Source organism: Rhipicephalus sanguineus, chromosome 4 (genome assembly GCF_013339695.2).
Source record: "Rhipicephalus sanguineus isolate Rsan-2018 chromosome 4, BIME_Rsan_1.4, whole genome shotgun sequence".
NCBI classification, from domain to species: domain Eukaryota; kingdom Metazoa; phylum Arthropoda; class Arachnida; order Ixodida; family Ixodidae; genus Rhipicephalus; species Rhipicephalus sanguineus.
The window spans coordinates 191,026,715-191,052,171 of NC_051179.1; the positions used below are offsets into that span (position 1 = coordinate 191,026,715).

The following is a 25,457-nucleotide window of genomic DNA, read 5'->3' on the forward strand; positions in this document are numbered from 1 at the left end:
GTGTCTGTGTGTGTTGTGCGCGTGGTTTCGGGGGCCGCCGTTTAAACTCAGCATCTCTGGATCGTAGTATCGCAGCTCGGGGCCGGCTCTATGACGACGCGACGGTACCGTTCACGAGCCAACTTTCACTGGCGCTCGCGGTAGGCAGCTTCTTCCTCAGGAGTACGCACAACTCGTGGTCTTCCCATAGTTCTAGCTGGATGGAATGTGCAGGCCACTAATCCAAAGCTCTGTATATTGGGCGCGAGGCCCACCACTGCAATGGTTTTGACGTGGAAAGTTGGATCGCATGATTCCACCTTGCTCCGACGAAGGGGAGCGGATTGTTGGAACCCGTTTTCTTAACCGCGATTTCCTAGTGTTCTTCCGTTGGAGCAGCGTTGTTTTGCACTCACTTCGTGTGCGCAGACACCAAGAGACTGCATTAGCTGGGAATAAGCGCAAACCACCAGCTTTAACGTGATTTTTTTGCGGCTGGGTGCAATCAATCGTCGAAAACCATATAAGATTCGCGTATAAGGTAAGCATTCTCCCAGGGGTCACAGGGGGCGAATCTGATACGGTTTTCGACGATTGATTCCACCCAGCCACGAAAGAAACCACGTGGCCGGCAAGAACACGTGGTATTTAGCGAAGACCGACAACGACGGCACATGGTCCGCGTAAAAACCTTCGCTGTAAAATCAGGACAGGTCTTCATTCCTTCGCAGTGCTGCGGATTGATGCCCTACGCCCGACCGCCAATGCGCGACAGCGCCATGTGATGGACTAGCGGCGGTGCACGGTAGCCTTCGTCGCGACCGTCAGCAGCAGAGCAACCGAACGGTGCGCTACAAATTTATCAAGCGTGAGAAGGCCTGGCGTGAGGGCGAGGGCGAAGTTCCGCGTCACCCCGCGCACTCTCGCCGCCAGCGCGCGGTGCGAGGTAGCAGCGCCGCGTTGTAGCCCCGCAGCTGCTCCGGCCGCCTAAGCCGCGGACCGCTTACTTTTTTGGCCGATAGTACGTCGCCTCGGATCATAGCAACTGGGACACTGTTTTTGCAGTTCGTAACATATGCTTATAACACTGCGCACAAGCCACCACTGGCTTTTCGCCGTTCTTCCAACTATACGGACGAGAGCCCTCTTGCACAATGGACATATTGCTTCCGTACCGACCCGACACTTCCGAGTGCACAACGGTGTCTGAAGCGGCCAAATACGCAGAGGACTGTAGCCAGCTTGCGCGTACACACGACCGCCGCTCAAGGTCGCGAGAAGCTGCGGCATGACAACGAATTTCCTACACAGCATTTTGCGACAGGTTCACTCGTTCGGTTGTCGGTCCCACATCACAGACCTGAACTTTCATGAAGTTTCTCACCCGTTATGATGGCCCTTACCGTATAATTGACCGCACATCCTCTGTCAACTACGTCGTTGAACCTGTGACGCTATCCCCCGACCTCAGACATCGCGGTCGTGCCACGGTGCACGTCAGCCGACTCAAGCCATATTATGACCCTTTGATCCTACCTGCGCCTTAGTCGCCAGGATGGCTCCTTTTCACTCCCGCGGCCCTTGTAGCGGAAGAGAAAGAACAGCTTCCGCACCTGTTGTTGCTGTGCGCGCGATCTACCTTCGTGTTCTGCCGGTGCTACCTCGACTGTTTAAGACGTCGCTGTCTGATATAAATCATCAGACGACTGTCAGGGATGCCAAGAGAAGGGAAAAGAAGAGGAAGGCCAGAGTGGAAATTGGCGGAATGCAGGTAAAGAAAAATGGAAGAGAAAAAAGAAGCGAGAGGCGCGCGTGCGAGAGACGCCATCTTGGAAGGCGCGCAGAGAAGAGAACGGCGGTGAAGGCGACGGGGAAGATAGCCGATGGTCCGCGCAGTCTGGGTCTTGCCCCAGTCCTGTGGAGCGTGGAGCCTGCCGGAGTATTTGCTCGGCGAGCAGCGGTCTTCGCGATCCGGTCGTCCAGCTGGCCGGCGGTGCAGTGAGCTGCCGGGACAGGTCAGCGCTTACGCCGCCGACCTTGTGCGAGCCCGGGCTTGCGGCTACCCGTCAGCCACGCCAACGGTGCCCGGGCCAGGGTGAGCTGGGACGTGCCAGGAGTGCCTGCCGGCACCAATCCCATTCTGCAGAAGACGAACAACGCACGAGTACGTCACAGTGCTTGCGGAGCGCCCTTCTACATCAACGGAGACTCGGTATCGACGGACGCGGTGAGCGATGGTATGGTGACATCACGAACGATCTCATCGTAAGCGACCGGCGGTAGCGGACGAGATGTGAGTAGGGACGCGCGTAGAACTTGGTCGTGATATGACGTGTTAATTGCTGGTTTTGGAGACCTCGTTATTTCTAGTTATTCCTATTTCTGTGTGTGTAATTGTCTTGTTGATTGTAATGAAGTGTGTGTTTATGTCACACCTTGTCGCCTTCGTGTGTTCATTGCGCGTGCTCAAGAAAAACGTGCCGGGCGTCCTACACATCGTGACAACATTGGCGAGCCTGCCAGGATCCCTTTAAATCTGTCACGTGCCTTGGAGTGTCTTGAGCCGCGGGATGGACCTCGAACGGTTGATGTCGGCTGGACATGCCGCGGGTTTATCAGCAGAGGCTATTATGCAGTTATACGACGAGGAAAAGAAAAGATTGAGGTGAAAAGAAGGACTCGCGTACGAACTGTCGCTTTATTAACGTTTCGGCTGGTGGGCCAGCCTTCGTCAGAGTGAATGTACTGCACGTGACGGACACTATAAGTGTGTGGCTACACATCGTGGCGCAGAATAACAATGCAACAGGTGAATAGCATATACAACACATTCAAACGTGCTACGCTTCGAGAGCAACAGACAGGTGATGGGCGCACGACACTGTGAATAACAATAGGAACAGGTGCCACAGGTTCAACTATGCCACACATCGAGCGCAAAACAGGTGCAACACAATCAATCGTGCCACTCATCGGGAGCACAGGTGAACTATGCCGCACATCGAGCGCAAAACAGGTGCAACACAATCAAACGTGCCATTCATCGGGAGCACAGGTGCAACTATGCCGCACATCGAGCGCAAAACAGGTGCAACACAATCAAACGTGCCACTCATCGGGAGCACAGGTGCAACTATGCCGCACATCGAGCGCGAAACAGGTGCAACACAATCAATCGTGCCATTCATCGGGAGCACAGGTGCAACTAAGCCGCACATCGAGCGCGAAACAGGTGCAACACAATCAAACGTGCCACTCATCGGGAGCACAGGTGCAACTATGCCGCACATCGAGCGCAAAACAGGTGCAACACAATCAATCGTGCCATTCATCGGGAGCACAGGTGCAACTATGCCGCACATCGAGCGCAAAACAGGTGCAACACAATCAAACATGCCACTCATCGGGAGCCAGGTGCAACTATGCCGCACATCGAGCGCAAAACAGGTGCAACACAATCAAACGTGCCACTCATCGGGAGCACAGGTGCAACTATGCCGCACATCGAGCGCAAAACAGGTGCAACACAATCAAACATGCCACTCATCGGGAGCACAGGTGCAACTATGCCGCACATCGAGCGCAAACAGGTGCAACACAATCAACATGCCACTCATCGGGAGCACAGGTGCAACTATGCCGCACATCGAGCGCAAAAACAGGTGCAACACAATCAATCGTGCCATTCATCGGGAGCACAGGTGCAACTATGCCGCACATCGAGCGCAAAACAGGTGCAACACAATCAAACATGCCACTCATCGGGAGCACAGGTGCAACTATGCCGCACATCGAGCGCAAAACAGGTGCAACACAATCAAACGTGCCTGTGATGATGGGTTCGTGGGCCCTCAGACACAGACAGAGTCAAGGACAAGAAAACATTTATATACAACACATCAAAAGACAAATACATACAAACACTTGATGACACTAATGTCCACAAGTATTCTTCCCTAATGCCTCAGTCCTAGCAGTTGTATACGTCTACGAAAGTATCCGCGCGCTCTGCCTAATACGGAGTCGTAGTTCCGTAGACGCCACTCACGGTACCGAAGACCGCGTAGCTGACGCACGCTCGCAGCAGGAGAGGCACGATGAGCCGTCGACGTGGCAGACCCAGATCCCGAGCTGCTCGCTCAGGCCCGCACCGGATCACTATGCACCCGGAGTAGGACCGAGTCCACTCAGCATTCGGTAGTGCCGGACCGCAATACGTGGCGCCAGGACCACGCCCTCAGAAGTCGGTAGTGCCGGACCCCAGAAGCCTCAGCACCATGGGCCGACTCGGTAGCTGCCTGGTCTCGGACACAATATCTGGCACACCATCAGTAGCTTGGCCTGGCCCGCCCGCACGTCCACCGCAGGAACACGCCGCAAGGCCTTGCCTGGGACACCCGTTCGCCACAGGAAACGCCAGGCTCGTCCCGGCTGGTCTGATGGCCTCCCAGCTCGCGGATCGAACGAGCTGCTTCTTGCTCGATCGCTGGCCACGCACGCTCTGTCGTCGCCGTTCTGAAGCTCACGCGCTTCACGTTGGCCTCCCTCGCGCGCCTCCGTCGTCTTCTTCACTTTCGTTTTCGCTTGCTAATAACCTTCTTACTGCAGTGCCATTCATCGGGAGCACAGGTGCAACTATGCCGCACATCGCGAGCGCAAAACAGGTGCAACACAATCAACGTGCCACTCATCGGGAGCCACAGGTGCAACTATGCCGCACATCGAGCGCAAAACAGGTGCAACCAATCAAGCGTGCCATTCATCGGGAGCACAGGTGCAACTATGCCGCACATGAGCGCAAAACAGGTGCAACACATCCAATCGTGCCACTCATCGGGAGCACAGGTGCAACTATGCCGCACATCGAGCGCAAAACAGGTGCAACACAACCAATCGTGCATTCATCGGGAGCACAGGTGCAACTATGCCGCACATCGAGCGCAAACAGGTGCAACCCAATCAAACGTGCCACTCATCGGGAGCACAGGTGCAACTATGCCGCACATCGAGAGCAAAGCAGGTGCAAACACAATCAAACGTGCCATTCATCGGGAGCACTGGTGCAACTATGCCGCACATCGAGCGCAAAACAGGTGCAACACAATCAACGTGCCACTCATCGGGAGCACAGGTGCAACTATGCCGCACATCGAGCGCAAAACAGGTGCAACACAATCAAACGTGCCACTCATGGGAGCACAGGTGCTCTATGCCGCACATCGAGCGCAAAACAGGTGCAACACAATCAAACGTGCCATTCATCGTGAGCACAGGTGCAACTATGCCGCACATCGAGCGCAAAACAGGTGCAACACAATCAAACGTGCCATCATCGTGAGCACAGGTGCAACTATGCCGCACATCGAGCGCAAACAGGTGCAACACAATCAAACGCACTCATCGGAGCACAGGTGCAACTATGCCGCACATCGAGAGCAAAGCAGGTGCAACACAATCAAACGTGCCATTCATCGGGAGCACTGGTGCAACTATGCCGCACAGAGCGCAAAACAGGTGCAAACACAACAATCGTGCAATTCATCGGAGCACAGGTGCAACTATGCCGCACATCGAGCGCAAAACAGGTGCAACCCAATCAAACGTGCCACTCATCGGGAGCACAGGTGCAACTATGCCGCACATCGAGAGCAAAGCAGGTGCAACACAATCAAACGTGCCATCATCGGAGCACTGGTGCAACTATGCCGCACATCGAGCGCAAAACATGCAACACAATCAAACGTGCCACTCATCGGAGCACAGGTGCAACTATGCCGCACATCGAGCGCAAACAGGTGCAACACAATCAAACGTGCCACTCATCGGGAGCACAGGTGCTTCTATGCCGCACATCGAGCGCAAAACAGGTGCAACACAATCAAACGTGCCATTCATCGTGAGCACAGGTGCAACTATGCCGCACATCGAGCGCAAAACAGGTGCAACACAATCAAACGTGCCATTCATCGTGAGCACAGGTGCAACTATGCCGCACATCGAGCGCAAAACAGGTGCAACACAATCAAACGTGCCACTCATCGGGAGCACAGGTGCAACTATGCCGCACATCGAGCGCAAAACAGGTGCAACACAATCAAACGTGCCACTCATCGGAGCACAGGTGCTTCTATGCCGCACATCGAGCGCAAAACAGGTGCAACACAATCAAACGTGCCATTCATCGTGAGCACAGGTGCAACTATGCCGCACATCGAGCGCAAAACAGGTGCAACACAATCAAACGTGCCACTCATCGGGCAACAGACACGACACGACACTGTGAATAACAATAGGATCAGGCAACGACACGACACTATGAATAACAATAGGATCAGGCAACGAGTGCAACGATGCTGCACATCGAGTACAACAGGGACAACACAATCAAACGTGCCACGGAGCAACAGATATGACCCGACACTGTGAATAACAATAGGAACAGGTGCCACAGGTGCAACGATGCCGTCATGTGCAAGTTGCAGTATATCGGTCAAACCGAAAATGCATTTCGCTACCGTTGGAGGAGGAGAAAGACAGCTGTGGTGCCTCATGTGCATGACGTATCACACAGGCTCAGAAAAATAGGAGAAAGCGCTGGGGTGCGGGTGGTTTTTATGGCTCTGAAAAGCTTTCTGGCCTGTGTAGATCCACCTCTCGGATGAACGAGAAAATAGGCTACAGCACAGACATAAGCTCAAATTTCTGTCATGTGTTAAAGGCCTTGTTTACGCTATTCCTCTGACGTGCGGTACGATGTACGTAGGCCAGACGGGGCGCTGCCTGAATGATAGGCCCCGTGAGCACCGCTACAGCGTCCAAACCACGGTATCAGGGCACCTTGGCATCCACGTTCGGGATTGCGAATGTAGCCCTATCTTTGAAGGCACTGTGGTCCTTGCACGCAGCCAGGATCAAAGGGTGAGGGAGATTACTGAGGCTGAGGAAATCGCACGGTCCGGCGACGCATGCGTGAGCATGTCATCACTGCACCTTTCCGATAAAGAACTTTTGTTTCTGGCGCGACGTAAGGACGGGGGCGGTACCACGGCATAGCGCTGACATGTTATTCTTTTCCAAGCGGGCATATTTTTTGCTTGTATATACATTTCATTTTACTCTCTGGTTTTCCTTCTCTTCTTTTTTCTCTTTTTTTGATCACTTGGTCTGTATATATATATGTGTGTTCTTCTCGAATAAATTTTAGTTGGACGAATGCGCTGCGTCCACGTCCTCTCCTTTGTCCTTTGCCTACTGTTTGCGCTGAATACCATTATGACTGGCCATATGCAAGTAAACCAGAGTGAGCTTCATCTGAAAAGGTCAGACGATAACATTTAACTAACCTATGTGGCTGGTTGCCTTAATATCGCAGCAAGCTGAAATTGAGGTGTTTTCATAACTAAGCATTCAACATTTGCATTTGTAATTGTGTACTCCTGTATGAGGCTTTAAGCATAGCCATTATTGACATACACCGCCGCAGCACCCCCTCCTTTACTTTCGCGGTCTAAGCCCATGCACGCGCGATTGTTGACAGGTGTATGATCAGAACTTGTCGGGCAAGAATCCGTTAAAATAATATCTTGAAATCTCAGCACAAGAGACTCCAAGAAAATTCGTAAGTTATCCAGCTTGTTTATTATAGTTCTAATGTTTAAGTGTATCTGAGAGAAGTCAAATTGCTTTGATCTAAATGTGGCGTTAAATACTTCTGATATGCACACATCGCACATACTCGTGTACAGTAAGGCGATAAGCTTATATTAACTGTCATCTTTAGTTCCTTTTTGAAAGGTCGTCAGAACAAGAGATTTGCAGGGTATGGCTATCTTCATCTTTCCTTGCTAGCATTTTGCTACCTGCTGTCCACACGAACTTCCGTTTGGGCTCTGTCTTCTTTGCTACTGTTGCTCCAAGCAACTGCTTGCTGTGTCGAGTCAAATGTTTATTGACGAAGATTGCAGTGCTAACACCATCCAGGCCATTTGTGCCAATTGTAATTTTATTAGCCTTGGCGAGTATCGAGTCTCTCTTCGCACGCCTTGCAAACCGAAGAACAATGTTCTTGGTTGTCGACTTCGCATTAGGAACTCTATGGCATATATCAATGTTCTCTCATCAACTGCGTCGTCGAGTAGTCAACAGATTTTTGAAAGGCTACTGGAGACACGCACTCGTCCAGTACACCTTTCATCTCGACATTGTTACTCCTTTAATTTGATACTGTTCTAACTCCTGTAATTTCATATTCAACTGTTTGTTATCAGCTTTTATTTTTTGATTCTCAGAGGCCAAGCTTTTTAATTCATCTCTTATTGCGTCTAGGTAGGGTGTCGCACCGTCACACTGTCACTGCAATGCTGAACCGACTTTTTCAGGTCCCTGTGTTCATCCCCTATTCTGCAAATCAGACAGCCACATCACTTTCCCTCTCCTTCGCTTTTCCTGGCGACATTGTACAATACCACAGGTATCATTGCGAGCACTTTCATACAAAACACGAGAACGACTGATGTGTTCGGCAGCAGCGCGGAGTTACACAGTTTAAATGCACATCGATACTCTCGCTCACCTGCAAAAAAATGCACTTTATCGTAAGCGTGTGCACTGTTCAATGCACTGCTGCCGAACTGGGCTCGTGTTGCCAAGTCATTATATGACGTCATCATGACGTCACAGACCTTCGAAATTCGCGGTGTCATGACGATGTCATCACATTATATCTCCTAATGACATCATGTGTGTGCGATGGCACTATAAAAGGTGGGCCGAAGGCGGTTTAGGTGCAAGCCAAGTGAGGTGCAGGCAGCTTCAGGGTAGGGGGGAAGCAACACTGCAATCGACTGAGAACGTTAAACTTATTACTTTAATGCGTCTCGCACACTGTGGGTGGGTATGTCATGCAAGAAGCCCATGGACCCAAATTGTAACTTAAGGCATTCCTGTGTGAAGCAAGCTTTCGCCTTCAAGCGTTGATGAGCTTAGCTGGTCGCGAGGTCCCAGGACGCAGCCGGAGCTGAAGGCGTTCTGGACTAAGGACACCTCTCCGGAGCTTTCTTTTATAATAAATGCGTTCATTCTCTTTCTGTTGCAGAGAGTGTAACATGCCGCAGTTATTTTGTCCTGCATCTAAATATAGTAGAAGAACTCTTGAAATTATTGCTGGAGTTCAAGAACTATTCCAAAGCCACTTATTTAAAATAATCCTCATTTTCTCTGTGCAGGTGCAAACAAACTTTTCTGACCCAATGTTTCTCTACGTCGACTTATTTGTGATCACTTCACTCGCTGTTACAAGTAAGTCATGGCGCTTTATATTTTAGGGGCGAAGCTCCTTAAGGCGGCACCCGTTCGTCCTCGTAGTCGTCGTGGTCGTAGTAGTGAGTAACAAGTCTTACGCTTTGACCTCCAAGGTGGTGCCGGTGGGAGATTTCTCCTATGCGTTGTGTGAACAATAAAAAATTCGCAGCGTGCGCGTTAACCTAAAAGCCGAATTCTTCTGTCTCTCATTCCCCATTAGCAGCCATTGGCATGTCCAGTAGGAAACGTTAGTAGAAGTAGAAGTGTAAGTGTTAAGCTAAAGCCGACTTCTTCTGTCTCTCATTGCCATTAGCAGCCATTGTTTACCTCCAAGGTAGTGCCTGGTGAGATTTCTCCTGTGCGTGATTAAACAATAAAAATTTTGTTCAAAACGCCGTTGATTGATGAAATAAACCAACGAAGACGCCAGATGTTTTGTAAAAGCAGAACGAAAGAACGCCAGATGTTTTTCTTAAGTGTAGTAGTAGTAGTTATATGTAGCCACCTCGCCCGATCGTCAACGGGCGAGGTGGACCGGCAACGGCGCGAGGACCCTGCCGTACGAGAGTTAAATCACACTAAAAGACATACTTTGCGGGCGATACACTCTAGTGAGCTTTCAACTTTTCGTCTTAATGTACATGATAAAGAAATTATTTCTACGAAAAAACGCAAGGCACACCTTGAGGCAATATGTTTCGTTTTGGGGACGCTAAATGGAAACCATGAGGCGATGCGAAGCCGGAGCACTTGCACGATCGCGTTCCGTTGGCTTTCGTTGGGCATGCCTACCGACCTCGCGTCGTGGAACGCGCGTCCTGTCTTCCCTCTAGCCTTGCCTTTAATTCGCACCAGGGCGAGCGGGGAATGCGGTCGCTCTTGGCGCTCTTTCGCTCGGGAGCGGACTTCTTCCTTGCATTTCACCGATCACAAGGGATAATGAAGGGACCACGTAAACCAACAGTACAATAAAAGTTTGATGTTTAATATATACACGAGTTTCACACTCTTTATATATGTACTGGGCGCATTTCACGGAAGAGTTTCACGGTTTACAGATGATTCCCTCCGTAGCTTCGCCCCACTCATCATCATTCACCCCGTGGATATGCTGTAATTTTTTTTTTCACCCTATGTGGGTATTATTGCTTGCCGGCGCTGTCATAAATATTAATTTGTTTATGAGTTGCGTTGTTGGAGAAGTGCGTAAAATTTCGTCAAGTGGTTCCCGGAAATCCAGTAACATCACAGTGCACAATGGCTTCCCTAAGCACGTAACTGACTATTAATCGCAATACGAAGCATCCGAATGCCCTGTAAGGTGTCCATGTCACATGTAAGAGGTGACAGTAAAGACGCGGGAAAAGAAGAGGAAGATGCCAATGGTAGCGTGACGTAAAACCAAGAGGATGGAAGAAGATGAGAACGAAGTGGGAGATATAAAAAAGAAGGTGACGTGGCCCTGGATGTTCGGACGGGAACGCGCGAGGCGGGCACGAGCGTCGCCGGCCTGTGTTCCGGGTGCTCCGGCTCCCTTTGTTCTACGGCATCGCACCGTAGTCTCGTGCCCATCGCGCTACGGCATCGCACCGTAGTCACCGCCCATTCAAGGACACGTCCTAGGAACTGGATGGCCGCCACGGACACCTGCAGCGGCCAGGAAGCGTCATCGGCTTGTGTCCCGAGCGTTTCGTCCTACGGCATCGCTCCGTAGGCCTCACCTGAGTCAGCCCTGTTCCCGGGAAACGCTGGCCACTCAAGAACCAACCTGCGACGCACAGGTCATTGAACTGCGAGCCTCCCAGCCTCAACGACAACGCCAACTCGCGTTCCGCACAATAGAAGACGGCGCATTGGATGGCGTCACCGGCTCGGACGCCGACGTTAACGCCGCTGCAGTGTCCCCGACAACGCCTCGCCTCATCGCACATCGGCACAGAACGCCGTGAGTGGTTTGAGCGAAGAACGCTCCGTACTGTATTAGATGCTTGTTTCCTTTACTGGTTCTTTTTGTGACAGCTTTCACTCTCGACTCGTCCGTTCCTTCTGGCGACTGTTGTCCGGAGATCCGTGACAAAAATAAGTGACGAGCCTGCCAGGATCCTTTTTCTTATTTTTTGTTGGGGGTGTCACGAATTTCTTTTCGGCAGAAGCTACGGACGAGGCGGAGAGTGTTAGACATACCTATTTTAATTATACACACTAAAGGAGAACACACATTATCCCTAGAACAACACAAAAAATTAAACACACAAAAACACCAGCGGTGAAACAAATCTGTCAGAAAAAGAACCAGTAAAGGAAACAAGCATCTATATACAGTACGGAGCGTTCTTCGCTCAAACCACTCTCGGCGTTCTGTGCCGATGCACGATGAGGCGAGGCGTTGTCGGGCACACTGCAGCGGCGTTAACGTCGGCGTCCGAGCCGGCGACGCCCGTCTTTCTCTTGTGCGGAACGCGAGATGGCGTTGTCGTTGAGGCTGAGAGGCTCGCAGTTCAATGACCTGTGCGTCGCAGGTTGGTTCTTGAGCTGGCCAGCGTTCCCGGGAACAAGGCTGGCTCAGGCGAGGCCTACGGAGCGGTTGCCGTAGGACGAAGCGCTCGGGACACAAGCCGATCACGCTTCCTGGCCGCTGCAGGTGTTCGTGGACGGCCCGTCCAGTTCCTATGACGTGTCCTTGAATGGCCGGTGACTACGGTGCGATGCCGTAGCGCGATGGAGCACGAGACTACGGTGCGATGCCGTGGAACAAAGGGAGCCGGAGCACCGGGAACACAGGCCGGCGACGCTCGTGCCCGCCTCACGCGCTCCCGATCGAACACCCAGGGCCCCTATGGCAACGTCACCTTCTTTTTATATCTCCCACTTCGTTCTCATTTTTTTCCGTTCTCTTGGTTTTACGTCACGCTACCATTGGCATCTTCCTTTCCCGCGTCTTTGCTGTCACCTCTTACATGTGACAGGCCCGCACTTTCGTATAAATTAATCGTCGCGGTAATAACATCGACTGTCGCAGATAGCAACAATCTATTGTATGTGGTAATGTACTTTTAGCTTGAAATTGAATATATCACGAAGTTTTCGTTAAATTATTGTCAGCATAGAAACAAAAGTTAAGAAGTGTTATAATTCATTTATTTATTTATAGAAAGTACCTCAAGGACCCTGTAACAGGGTTTGAAATGAGGGTGGCATTCTCCGTTTGGACCAGCTCACTGGTGACATTAATTATCATGTGCAGTCAACAATCTCAACTATCTATGCAAAATACAATGGATTATATGACAACAATAACTGCTACTACTAATAATAATAATAATAGTGCAAAGTAATATTATCTATTGTTATATTAATATAGTAAGCGCATTAACGTACTTCATCTTTCTCATTTGTACATAGCCATCATCGTCCCTGTTCTTTTCCTTCCTCGTGTTTGTGTGCCGAGGCAGACACGGCGGAATAAACGGTTCTGCTGCGTTCTTCTCTGGTCCGGTCGTCCTGCGTCTTTCTAATTATTATTATATTATTATATATTATTATTATTATTATTATTATTATTATTAGTCTATTATTATTATTATTATTAATATTATTTATTATAATTATTTGGATATACAAAAAAACACAAACACGGAGGAAAGAAACAGGAGAGAAAACAAACAACACAAACGGCGACACAAATCAGTAGCCACATGGTAAAATTTCGATAAACGCGAGGCCAAGCTTCTACGAACAAAGAATTCATTTTACAAGCCCGTAATTCTGGCGTGCCCAGCCTCATTTATCGTATTTGATCTTGTAACACATTACAGCTTTATAATATTTATCGGTACTGACTAGCGCTTTCTAGCATGAGGGCTTTCTTGTGTAAGACTAAAATAGTTTGTCGCGGACGTACACTCTACGCGGGCTGCTCATTTAAAGTACATAATCTCTTGTACTAAGCGTCAGCAACGACGTTATGCAGTGAGCTACGCGGAGCCGTGCCCAGAGCTAAGTGACGCCAGGCCTTCGCGCAGTCTGCTGACTCCGTCATACTGTCATCGCTTCTTCTTCAGTTGCTCCTGGTCGTTTTGAGCCAGGTTGGATTGATGCAGATGCTGCAGAGCCAGCCATGGTGAGTTAACCTTACTTTTTACCACCACGTCGGCTTGATGTTCACCCCCGGAAAGCTACTTCGGGAGCCTCAGCGGGTGTCCCGTGCTTCCCTTGTTTTTCGTTTAAGTGAGTAAAGTTCACGTTATGCCGATCAGTCGGCGCATCTCTATTGAGCGATATAGAATGGTGCTTACGAATGCTGTCTCAATAAGTGGAGTAAAAACGGCGCGTCGTCTGCTACGGTACTTCCGGTTCGAGGCCTCTCTTTCCGCCGCTTCAAGGTGCCTGCTGTTCAGTGTAATCGGGGAGGGAAGCGCGCACTTCTGCGTCGCGTTTGTTACCGGTTGTCCAGTGATTGTGTTCTTGGAATCTTTTGCGAATGGATACGTGATATTTCGCGTTTTAGAGACAGAAGCGAAAAGTGGAAATGGGCAAACACAGGGAACGGTCTCAAGCGCAGCATGCGAGTATACATATACGGTTATGCTGTAAAACACTCAGTATTATTTTGCACAATCAGCTTTGCTTATTTTATTTTTATTATTTATTCATGAATACTGAAACCCAAACATAGGGTTTTGGCAGAGCGGATATACATTTGCAACATTTACAAATCGGCAAAGAAATAAATATTAAAACAGGTAAAGCATGCACACACTTTCAGAGGAAAAAATATAAGACAATGGTATTCAATAAACAGGCATAAGGGCATATAATGAAATCAGCGCTACATTCAAGATGATCACGAGTGGAGAATCGCTACAGTGATTGAAATAAACAGCAGGGGCACATGTAGGAGAACTCACACACTCACTACTGGAGCTGCGCAGCAAGAAAGTTCAAGGATGACCGCGAAACAACTTCGTTACAAAGATATTCCATTCGGTAATTGTCCTAGGGAAAACGAATACTTGAATGTGATTTTTATGGGTGGAGAATGGGGTTATTGTAAGACATGCCTGTGCCTTGTGGCATATCCTGTGGAGAAATGAATTATATGTGATAACGCTAACTTAAAAAAACCTTTAACTAACTGAAAGACAAATTTCAATCTCATTACTTTATTTCTTTGTGTATTGTTGGGAGATTGGCTTTTGCCAAGAAACATGTTATTGAAGTACGGCCGAAACTGTTATAAATAAATCTAACAGCTCTCTTTTGAATTTTTTCCATTTCGCTGATATTTTTTCTTGTGTGAGGGTACCAAATTATGGATGCATAATCTAAAGTGGGTTGAAAAATTGCCTTAAATGCAATAAGGCGAACGGTGGGAGTGGAGAACTTGAGAGCTCGCCTAAGAGAAAACAGTTTGTAATTGCACGAGGTTATTACAGTGTTATTATGCCTCGTCCAGTTATGGTCATTCGAAATCCAAAAACCAAGGTACTTATAGTGTTGTACCTCCTGCAAAAAAAAAACATCATTGGCTGAATATGCAAAATGAAGAGGGTCACGTTTGTGAGAAATTTTCGTGAAAACGGTCTTTTTAAAGAACTGACAACTGCCATTTATCGCACCAACGAATGACCTTATGAAATGCATTGTTTAAATGAATTTGGTCTGTATGGTTTTCCACTTCCGAGTATACGATGCAGTCATCCGCGTATAACATGACTTTTACAAGTATATCATGTGATATATCATTTATAAACAACAACAAGAGGAAGGGCCCGATCACTATCCTTGGGGGACACCCCAGTCAACCGGTACTGTACGAGAACAATGATCATTGAAAAAGACGTACTGTTTTCGATTCGACAGATAACCGGAAATCGAATTTAGAAGCAGAGTATTTTTACGAATTAAATCCAGTTTGAAGAGTAATTTTTTTGTAAGAGACCGTAACGAAAGCTTTAGCAAAATCCATAAAAATTGCATCTACCTGTTTTCTAGAAATTATAGAGAGTGCGAAATTATGAACTGTAGTTACCACCTGAGTACAAGCAGAAAAATCTTTTCTTGAATCCGTGTTGTGAACCTGACATATATTGTGCTTTTCTAGGAATTCTGAAATATGCTTATGTATTATATGCTCACGTAGTTTACAGGAAGTTGATATTAATGAGATCGGCCGATAGTTGGTAACAGAATGGGGATTTCCGCTCTTATGTAGGGGCTTGACTTCAGCAGTTACTTACTTATTCGGACCTTGACCATCTTTCAGAGATTTAGAAAAGAGAATTGTTAGGTACTTTTAAACCCATTATGCATAGCGTTTTAAGAACTCATTCGGTGCTCCATCAGGACCTGAAGATTTTTTTTATCATGAAGTTTCAAAAGCACATTAAAAACTCCCTCTTGACTTATGACAATATCCGACAGGGGTGGGCTTGCCACATCAAATGTTTCCAGGACTGCGTTATCCCTCGTAAAAACAGATTTAAAATAATCTTTGAAAACATTAGCAATAACAGAGGAATAACCTTTCCACACCGTCGATTTCAAAAGCATCAGTGGTCAGAGTATTAGGTGAAATTAAACTCCAGAACCTGGATTTAGTGTATTTGAGCACAAATGGTGGCTACCTCAGAATCACTCAAGCATATGAGCACATGGTGCCAAATGCCAACATACGTACGCTACCAAATCACCTAGACTTCCGACAAGAGCACACGTATTTTTGTCTGCCCGATCAAGTACGCCGATGAAGTATATTTGCGTTGAATATACCGCATTGCCTACTTTCTGTGAAATTTATGAAAACGGCTGAGCGCGCAAAAGGATAGCGTACGGAAAAAAAGGCCTGCTCAGTTACTGGTATCGTAGTGCTTAAAATGATCGAAGTTGGTTTTCAAGGAAAGAGTTGCATGGTATGGCGTCTCTAGTATTTCAGAAACTTGCAAGCGCGAAGTGTTCATACCTTTTAGTGGAACTCGAAAGGCAAGTGTATGCTAAGTGCGAAGAATTTTCAATGGATTGATCGAAACACAATGTTCGAGTGCGCGAAGGAACGATATCTCACGTAAAGGAAGATTCAGAGGCGTAAAAGAAAAGCGACAGAACTGGGAGTTTGGTTTACATTTAAAACAAGAAACATTTTACTATTGCCATTCACTATAGGGTGTGTCCAGATAAGATCGAACACGAGGTCCGGGTCACCATTCCCGATTTTCATGAAATTTACTGTAGGTCTAAGCATTACACCCAGAACAATGGTATCGAAATTAGTTTTGCGAAAAAAAATTTTGTTCGCCTGAAAAAAATATACAAATTTTTGCCGCACAAAACACTTTTCCGCCACTTTGGCGATTTATAAATTTTGAGCGCACCTAGGGAAAAAACGGTACACTTCTAGGTCACAATATTTATCGCCCTCGAAGAACAAGGGAAATATAATCTATTGAGCCTATTATTTTCCATGCTTGTCGAAGCACCTTTCAAGAAAAAAAAATCGCAAACTTGGCAAACCGCACAAAATACCTGTATGTGAGGAATTTATTGCTGCAAACAAGTTAAAGTGAGGATAATAAAAATCTGTAAGTATTAACTTTGGTACTTTCGCTCTCTTTCAAAATAATTTGCGTGGTTTTATCACGCTTCATTTTACTCGATAAGTGGGCTGAAACGTAAGTGATTTATCAAAAACGCCGAACTTTAAAATAGTTTTCTCAAATAGGCCATTTTTAATTTTTTTTTAAATCCCTCTGATTGAAGTCATGGACGTCATCTATTTTTCTGCATAAAAAAACGTTGCATTATTTTGGTTGCTAACAAGTTATAAAGCGTCAAATGTGCCAAGTCACCCTAACGGCTGTGTCGTTCGTTATGTGCTGAAACTCGGATATTAGTTGTTCGAAATACTTGTACGTGACATAATCACAAATCAGTAGCTCCACACCAACAAATGTGCAGCCAGGTGTCATGGTTCAGCAAGCTTCGTCTTGCAATCAGCCGCCCGACAAACCCGCGGTGCGGCCGCTCGATGCTTCGGGCGCTCACATTACATGAGTGCCGCTTCGACTGAGGATAAGCTACGCTTACGCGCCAAACTACGCTCAGAGGACGAACGACAGAAGGAATGCATCAATGTGAATGTTAAAGGCTGTTAAGTGCCAACAAAAGCCATATTATACAACGAAAACTCTGCTGATCATTTCTCAGTGAGCGCCTCCAGTAGTGCGCTCATGTATTTTTTCCCTCCTGTTATGCCCGCAGCCGCAAGATATCGTGATAAACGCTCGGCTTGCGTTGAAAATATAAGTGGACGCACAACGATACAGTACTGTAAAAGCGGTGCTTTAATGAAGCAAAGGACTTGCACTCACTTCTTTTCACAGCCGGCTGACACAAGTGTTCTGTTTGCCGGATCGTTCAATAAAGTTGTTCACTCACTGCCACGAGATAGAGAACAACTGCAATTTGAGCTGTTCGACCATCGGAAGCACGTGTGAGACATTTCATTAGATGTAAATGGCTTGCTTTTATGTCATATATTGCTGATTGATTTAACCTAATTATCTTTAGGCCATCCGAAGACAGAAAGCAACACATGAGCGCTCTACTGGAGGCGGTCACTGCAAGCTTACCGGCAGAGTTTTCGTTGCATAATATGGCTTTTGTTGGCACTTAACAGCTTTTAAATTTCACAGTGACGCATTCCTTCTCTCGTTCGTCCTCTGAGTGTAGTTTGGCGCGCAAATGGAGCTCATTCGCAGTCGAGCGGCACTCATGTACACTCTAAACAGAAAAACGCCCAGATGGGAGTTTTTGGCTTGTCCTCTAGAACACTCCCATCTGTACATCTTTCTATGCCCTCAGAAAGGGCGTAAAAAAATAACTCCCATAAGAGGGCGTGTATAGAGTGTACGTTGGGCATAAATGTTACTCCCTTTGTGTCTGAATAAAATATTTCCACGAGAGACAAAGGGGGTTATGCCGTTCTCATTAGGGAGGTTTTTTGGTGTAATAATGGTGGCATATAACTCCCTTAGATGGGCATTTATAGGGCTTACGTCGGGCATATGTTTTACTCCCTTTGTGCACCAATAAAATATTTTGCGAGGCACAATGGGGGGTTTTATCGTTCTTATTAGGGAGCATTTAAGGCGTAATGCAGTCGTTTCTAGGGGGGGAAATGGGAGTTTTTGTTATTAAGCGAGCACGTTTTTGTTTTGTTTTTTCTTAAGTTTGGGAGTGAATTTGGTGCTTTTAGGGTACTTTAGTTTACTCCTCTGGGGAGTGCTTGCGGTAGTAAACGGGAGTAACCTTTGCTGCATAACTCCCTCTAGAGCTTCTATGCCATTTCTAAATTGCCAAAATACAGTCTCGCGAAAACTGAAGCCATGCTAGCATTCTTGCAAAACTGTATCTCGACAATTTAGACATTAATAAAAACTTTGGGGGGAGGGGGGGCTTTTCGGCAGAAGTGGCGATGCAGAACTTCCGAAAGGGTTCCTGCTTGCGCCGTTGGAGAAGACACACACCAAACATTGACAAAAATATTTATTGTAGGTAAATGTCCAATAGCATATATAATACACGTCTAGTGTTGAATTTCCGGCAGTGAGCACTTCTGCGGACAGAAACATACAAAATGCAGGTATTGTATAGCAGTGCCTTAACTGCCAATAAATGATAAGCCTATATAAATGTAAAAGAAGGTGGCCCTATCAGATATCGATATCACACATTCATGACACTTCTATAAACTGAAACAGCTCAGGGTGTCTACCGAGTTGACTTTTCTGGATTCCCTGAGTTTTCCAGGTTTTCCCTGAGTGCTTTTGCTAAAATTCCCTGAGTGAAGCAGAACTTTGTTTTATGTCAAGGTGGGTAGAGACCATATCGCTCAGTGATGTCACTCTCTAATACGCACGTTAGAAAATAAAAACGACTTAATCCCATTTGAATAGTACATAGAACAGTTAAACCTCAATATAGCGAAGTTCGTAAAAGCGGCAACTTACTTCGTTATATCGAAACTTCGTTAAACTGAAATTCGACTTTTCATGCAAGGAATAGTTGCTGAAGGATTAATCATAAACTGAAAATGCCACAAGAATGCTCAACTAACATGGCAACATGAAAAAACTTTTTTTTTTTGTTTTTTGCATGAAAAAAAATTAATTCTGTTGAGCCTGAGGTGCAGCAATCACAGTTAGATGCCTTGCCAGAGTTTCACATGTAAATACGAAACAAATGCGGGTTTAATGCACTGTGGAATTGCGCTTGTTCTGCTGCTGCGGGTTGTAAAATCCTCGCGAGTTTCCCAGAGCAATGCAACGCCTTTGCTCCATGTTGCCCAGCCGAACCATTGCTCTCCACGAACGCAAAACATCGAAAACCATCCCACGTTAGAAAAAAAGAGTCAGTTTCACCGCGAGAGCAAAATAGTAAATCCGACAGCAACAAAGAGGAATTTTATATGAATATAGGCTAGCAGCTCGCTCCTTCAGGAAACGCAGCCGCTGCACTAAGAGAAGTACCCTATCTATGGCTCAGGGGCGGATTCAGATACCTAATGGGGGGGGGGGGGGGGGGTACAAAGGCTGAAGCCCCCGCTCAGCAGTGCATTTTGGTGGGTCACTCATATTTACAACAGCCCAGAGGGGATTATGGCGGTGCGTAAGAAGCCTTTGTTGTAAATGTGCATAGGGAAGCAGAAAAAGGTAGAGCGATGAGAGGTAGAGAGCAGGGACAAGATTCTCTTTACCCCTTTTGGGCAGTGGCAAGCAAAGCGACCTGACAAAGGGGGCAAACTGGACAAGCAGCCTGACAAAGGAGGTGGACGACAGGCACTGAAGGGAGGGGGCGGGGGCTAGCTTAGGAGGGGGGGGGGCGATCGCCGCTACCGCCCCCCCCCCCCCGGGATCTGCCACTGCTATGGCTTCAACGGAAGTTTTGCAATTAGAGCACAACACCTACAAAGGTATGAGCCGTCTGCTGATCCCCACTAAAGATACCGCGGCGCACGCGACCACGCCCGCTGGTACAAAGTACGCACTTCCTGTGGGACTCACGCAGCCCCCCCCCCCCCCCCCCACCTGCCCAGCCCGCCGGCTCCTATCTCCATGTGCCCATCGCGCGAACGAGACGGTCGGCTCGTTTCATCTCTGCTTAAGCCCCGTTCATCGGCAGCGCTCGTGCGCTTTCACTCGCGCACGGAGCATACGACGCGCGGGGTGATGTAATCGCGATTTCGACTTGATAAGGAAGATCATGGCGAAGGCAAAAAATTCGCGTCGGAGTGTCTATATAATTGCTATCGCAAAAAAAAGCAATATAGCTGCGGGCTAAGATCGCATGAAAACACGGCAACAGCCTGAATTACGGCACATCCGATTATGGTGGAAACGTTACTGTTTTCCGACATCGCGCGCCGAATCGAGCAAGTGGGACCCGTGCTGGTATCGCGAATTTCGGTCGCCACTATGCCGTGGCTCTGAAAAGTTTTGTAATTCGGCTTTGTAGCAAACATCCACGTGGTGTGGCTGGTAATTGCGAGCTGCAGCCCCCCAAAATATCGGTCGACTGCCTATAAAACTTGTTTCAGCAGTGCCCTCATCGGGAAAAAAAGGAAAGAAAAAAGCCTTCACTTGCTGTGAATGGTCCCGTTAGTTAATCTAGCTCTCGCCTGGAAATTTATTCTATTCTTCACGGAGTCCTAAATAGCATCCTTGAAGCTCGGGATCAGAGCGAGTGAGCTCTCCGATAACAGCCAACAAGCGTCGTCGTTTTTCTCGCCGATCGGGATGGCTTGCCAGATACCGGCCTTGTCGAAGACATCCGCTTCCTGAACGATCGCGATCGCTTGCAAGATAACTAAAGCTCGCTACATCTACTGCTACCGCTTCTACAACTAATCATGCTTGTTACTTGACACGCGGCTATAACAAAAACACCATATCGGGCGCTAACGCACAGCACGCGCGAGAAAGAATACAGAACTACACCGCGTAGTCACAGAACACCTTGACAACATTGCGCGATACGATGTGTCGTGGTTCATGGTTCCCGCATGCCACGCATTAGCTGGATTCTCTCCCACTTCACCGCTCCGAAGGCGATGACAGCATCGAGGTGCGCCACTTCCCCGCAGCCGCAGCGGCCGTTTGATTTGAAAAATGCGTTCACAAAATATCGAGCCTGCGCTACCGCGACTTTCGTTGCCTTTCAATAAAGTTACTGTGGATTTTCCCTGATGGGAGCAGAATTTCCCTGAGTTTTCCCTGAGAATTTCCAGACTACCCAAAATCCCTGAGAATTCCCGGTTTTCCCGGTTTTCCCGGTCGGTAGACACCCTGCAGCTAATTGCGCAGTACTATGTGTAAAGCACTTTCACACATGACTAGAGATATCATTGAAAAAAGTTACACCAACCAACGAATTATAAAAGTAAAAACCTCTTTTACTTTAAAAAACCCGACGTTTCGGATCCAACTCGGATCCTTCCTCAGGGGTGACTGACGGGGCGCCAGAGAGCAACAGAGTTTAAAAAGGAAGGGAAGAGCCTTCCTCTCTTTAGGTCGGGGGGTCACGCTTGGTTTGAATGACGTGCCGTAGTCCATTGAAATAGACACTCGGCAGCGCACCTGCAGACCGGTTCAGGTTGCCGGGTGTTGCCTGAATGTGCCAGGATTCCACAAAAAGTCGTTTGAGATAATTTGCCTCGAAGTCGACGACGCGGGAGTTGTCAAAGGCGATGCGGTGGTCGTTCACCTCGCTATGCTCAGCTAGCGCACTCCTTTGTCTGTCGAACTTGCGGACGTCGTTTCTGTGTTGTCGCAGCCTTTCTGGGAAGTTCTTCGTTTCCCCCACGTATGAAGCGCCACAATCCGCACAAGGGATAGAATAGATCACTCCTTGCGCTTTTTCCTTGGGCGGTCTGTCTTTTGGGCGCGGGAAGAAGCGGCCGAGTGTGGAAGTTGGCTTGTGCGCAACTTTTATGCCCTGCTCCGACAAAACGCGTGTGAGCGCTTCGCTGGTGCCCTTAACGTAGGGAATGCAGACGCGGACAGGCCTGGGAAGCGACGAGCCAGAGTCCTCTTGAAGGGGTCTGCGGGGGCGGGCGTGGCGGCGTGCAACCCTCTCAATGAAAGCTTTGGAGTAGCCGTTCTTTAGAAGGTCGCATCTGATCTTCCGTTCTTCATCCGTCCGCTTATCATCCGACGAACAAACCCTCCGTGCACGTGTGAGTAGTGACGATACCACCGCTGATTTATGGTGGAAAGGGTGGTTGGAGCCAGCGTCGAGGTAGCGACCGGTGTGGGTTGGCTTTCGGTATACCGAGAATTGCAGCAAACCACCCATCTTTTCCACGAGGACGTCGAGGAATGGCAAGCAGTTGTTTTTTTCCCGTTCCACGGTGAACTGGATGGCCGGCTCAATAGAGTTCAGATGGGCTGTGAAGGCGTCTACGGCAGAAGCTTTTAGGATACAGAAACAGTCGTCGACATACCGCAAAAATATTTTTGGGGTGATGCCGGCCGTCTGCAGTGCTCTTCCCTCCACTGCCTCCATCACGAGGTTTGCTGCCGTTACAGACACAGATGCCCCCATTGCAGTACCAGTTAGTTGTTTGTAGTATTCTCCGTTGACGGAGAAGTACGTGCTGCTGAGACAAAAGTTCAAAAGGCGGCTCAGCTCGTCGACGCTCAGGCCTGTTCTTGCCTCGAGATTTTCGTCACACTCCAGCACTTCACGCGCTGTGGTCACTGCTAATTGGACAGGTATGCTTGTGAAGAGGGAGACTACGTCGAATGACACGAGGCATTCATCTTCGCAAATCGGTATCGGGGAAAGAATCTCAACAAAATGGCTGCTATTTTTCACGTGCGTCGGCGTGTTTCCCACGAGAGGGGCCAGAATCCTGTGTAAGAAGCTCGACAGGGCTCGAAGTGGCGAAGATGTGAAATCCACAATCGGCCTCAAGGGAACACCGGGCTTGTGGGTCTTGGGAAGTCCGTAGAATCCGGGAGCACTACCGTTTCTGCACATCAAACGAAGGTGCAGAGCTCTGGCATCCGGGTGTTTCACGAATACGTCTCCTAGGAGCTTGTTGAGGTCTCTCTGTACCTGCGCTGTAGGGTCCTTCTTAAGTTTGCTGTAAGTGCCACTAACAAGGTGGTCTTGGACCTTGCGGTCGTAGTCTCGCCGGTCAAGGACGACAGTAGCGTTCCCTTTGTCCGCAGGCAAGATTACAATTGTGGGGTCCTCGCGCAGCTCTCGCAGGGCTCGGTTTTCCTCCGGGGACAGATTGGACGGCTGTTTCTTCATTAGGCCATGTGCCAGGATGCCAATCGCTTTCAGCCTCACTGATTCCCGGACGTTGGAGTCAAGATGACGGATCCCGTCCTCCACGGCTGCCGCGATCCTCGCCAAGGGAGGTCGACCACCAGACATATTGAAGTTGTGGCCTTTAGCAAGGACGCTGACCTCAGGTGGTGACAACTTCCTGGACGAGAGGTTGGAAACAAACTCCGAGGCTTTGGAGCTCGGTGACCGCTTCGGCCGCATCAGAGCTGAGAGCTTCTTACTCTGGGAGATGCGCTGTTCCTCCGCTGCGCTTGAGGCGACCGAGCTCGCGAAAGAGTTCACAGCAGCAAAGAGTCCACCTAGGCGGTGCTCCAGTTGTCGACGAAGGAAGAACAAGTCCAGATCCATCCTTCTTACCGTTGCTCTGCATTCGTGGACACGGGCGATCACCAATCGGCGTTCGGCTTGGGCCAACACTCTGTGGCCCTCGCTGGTGTGGACGAGAGGTTTGATGCGAAGGCTTGATGCGAATTCGTTGGTTGGTGTAACTTTTTTCAATGATATTTTCTTCCCAACCAGACAGAACGCTGTCAAATGTTCACCTTTATGACTAGAGATCTGTGCTGTCAACTAAATTTAACAGCAATTTTCACGGCTGCAACTATTCTGTTCACCATGACTTAGCACAATGAAATAAATCGTGGATACCTTAAAAATATATTGAGACAGGTCAACTGATCACAGTTGTTTCATGACAAAAAGACTGACAAACTTGTAAACATGTATACCTTAAATATAACCTACAATTTATGGCTACCACATATACCATACACTGATGGTACGCGTTTAGCGTTGAGTCCGCGGAGCGTTTAATGAATAAACAGCACAGGTTCAGCGACCAGCAGTCCGAAACGGAGCAAGCACGAGAGCACCAACAACCGTCCTCGTCTTCGTCTTTCACTGGCGCCCCTGTTTGCGCCCTATCCATTCTACAAATCACTCCCCCGCAGAAAAGGAGCCATCCTGGCGACTTAAGGAACAGGGACGACTGGTGGGTCGTAATGCGGCTTCAGTCGGTCGACGTGAACAATCTCACGGCCACGGCGGCGGCGGTCTGCGGATGGTTGAACGGGCTCGACAACATAGTTGACGGGAGAGGCTTGACTTAAGACGCGGTATGGGCCTTCATACTTCTGCAGTAGCTTTGTGGAAAGGCCAGGAGCAGAGGAGGGAACGCGAAGCCACACCAGTGTTCCAGGCGAATATGACTGGGGAGGCAGGTTTGCGTCATGGAGGTCCTTTTGGCGTGCTTGGTCTTGTGCGGTTAAGCAACGTGCGAGCTGCCTGCATTCCTCGGCGTAGGTGGCGACTTCAGATAGAGTTGTGGACTCTGAAGCGTCCGGGCGGTACAGAAGAATGGTGTCCATAAATGAGGAAGGTTCGCGGCCGTAAAGAAGAAAGAAGGGAGAAAATCCTGTCGTAGACTGAGTAGCGCTATTGTAAGCGTACGTAACAAAGGGTAGTATGCGGTCCCAGTTGGTGTGGTCAGCGGAGACGTACATGGACAGCATGTCGCCTAGTGTGCGGTTAAAGCGCTCAGTCATTCCGTTGGTTTGTGGATGGTAGGCGCTGGTTGTCCGGTGCACAACGTTGCATTCACGGAGGCCTGCCGGCGTCTGCGCTGAGTAGAATGCACTGAGGAGTGAGCAGAGTCCGTGCCGTGTGGCAGCGCATGTGACTGCCTTCTCCGCGACGTCAGCGTAGGTCAAGGGCGCGGATACAGGCGGCGGCTGGTGCGTAGGCGGAAGGGCTTCGGATACTTGCTCCTCAATGGTTTGTCGCAGCGACGAGGGGAGCCCATGAGCATTGCCTGGGAGAAAGGG

The 25,457-nt window shown here is 48.6% G+C and overlaps 1 protein-coding gene across 1 annotated transcript in view; it reads left to right on the forward strand.

Moving 5' to 3' along the window:
- LOC119390976 (polyamine-transporting ATPase 13A3-like) overlaps window positions 1-25,457 on the forward strand; it is a 585,099-nt gene that overhangs the window by 326,618 nt on the left and 233,024 nt on the right. Inside the window, exon 17 of the mRNA XM_037658686.2 lies at window positions 9,204-9,276. Coding sequence (XP_037514614.2) covers window positions 9,204-9,276 — 73 coding nt within the window. The remainder of the gene's footprint in view (window positions 1-9,203; window positions 9,277-25,457) is intronic.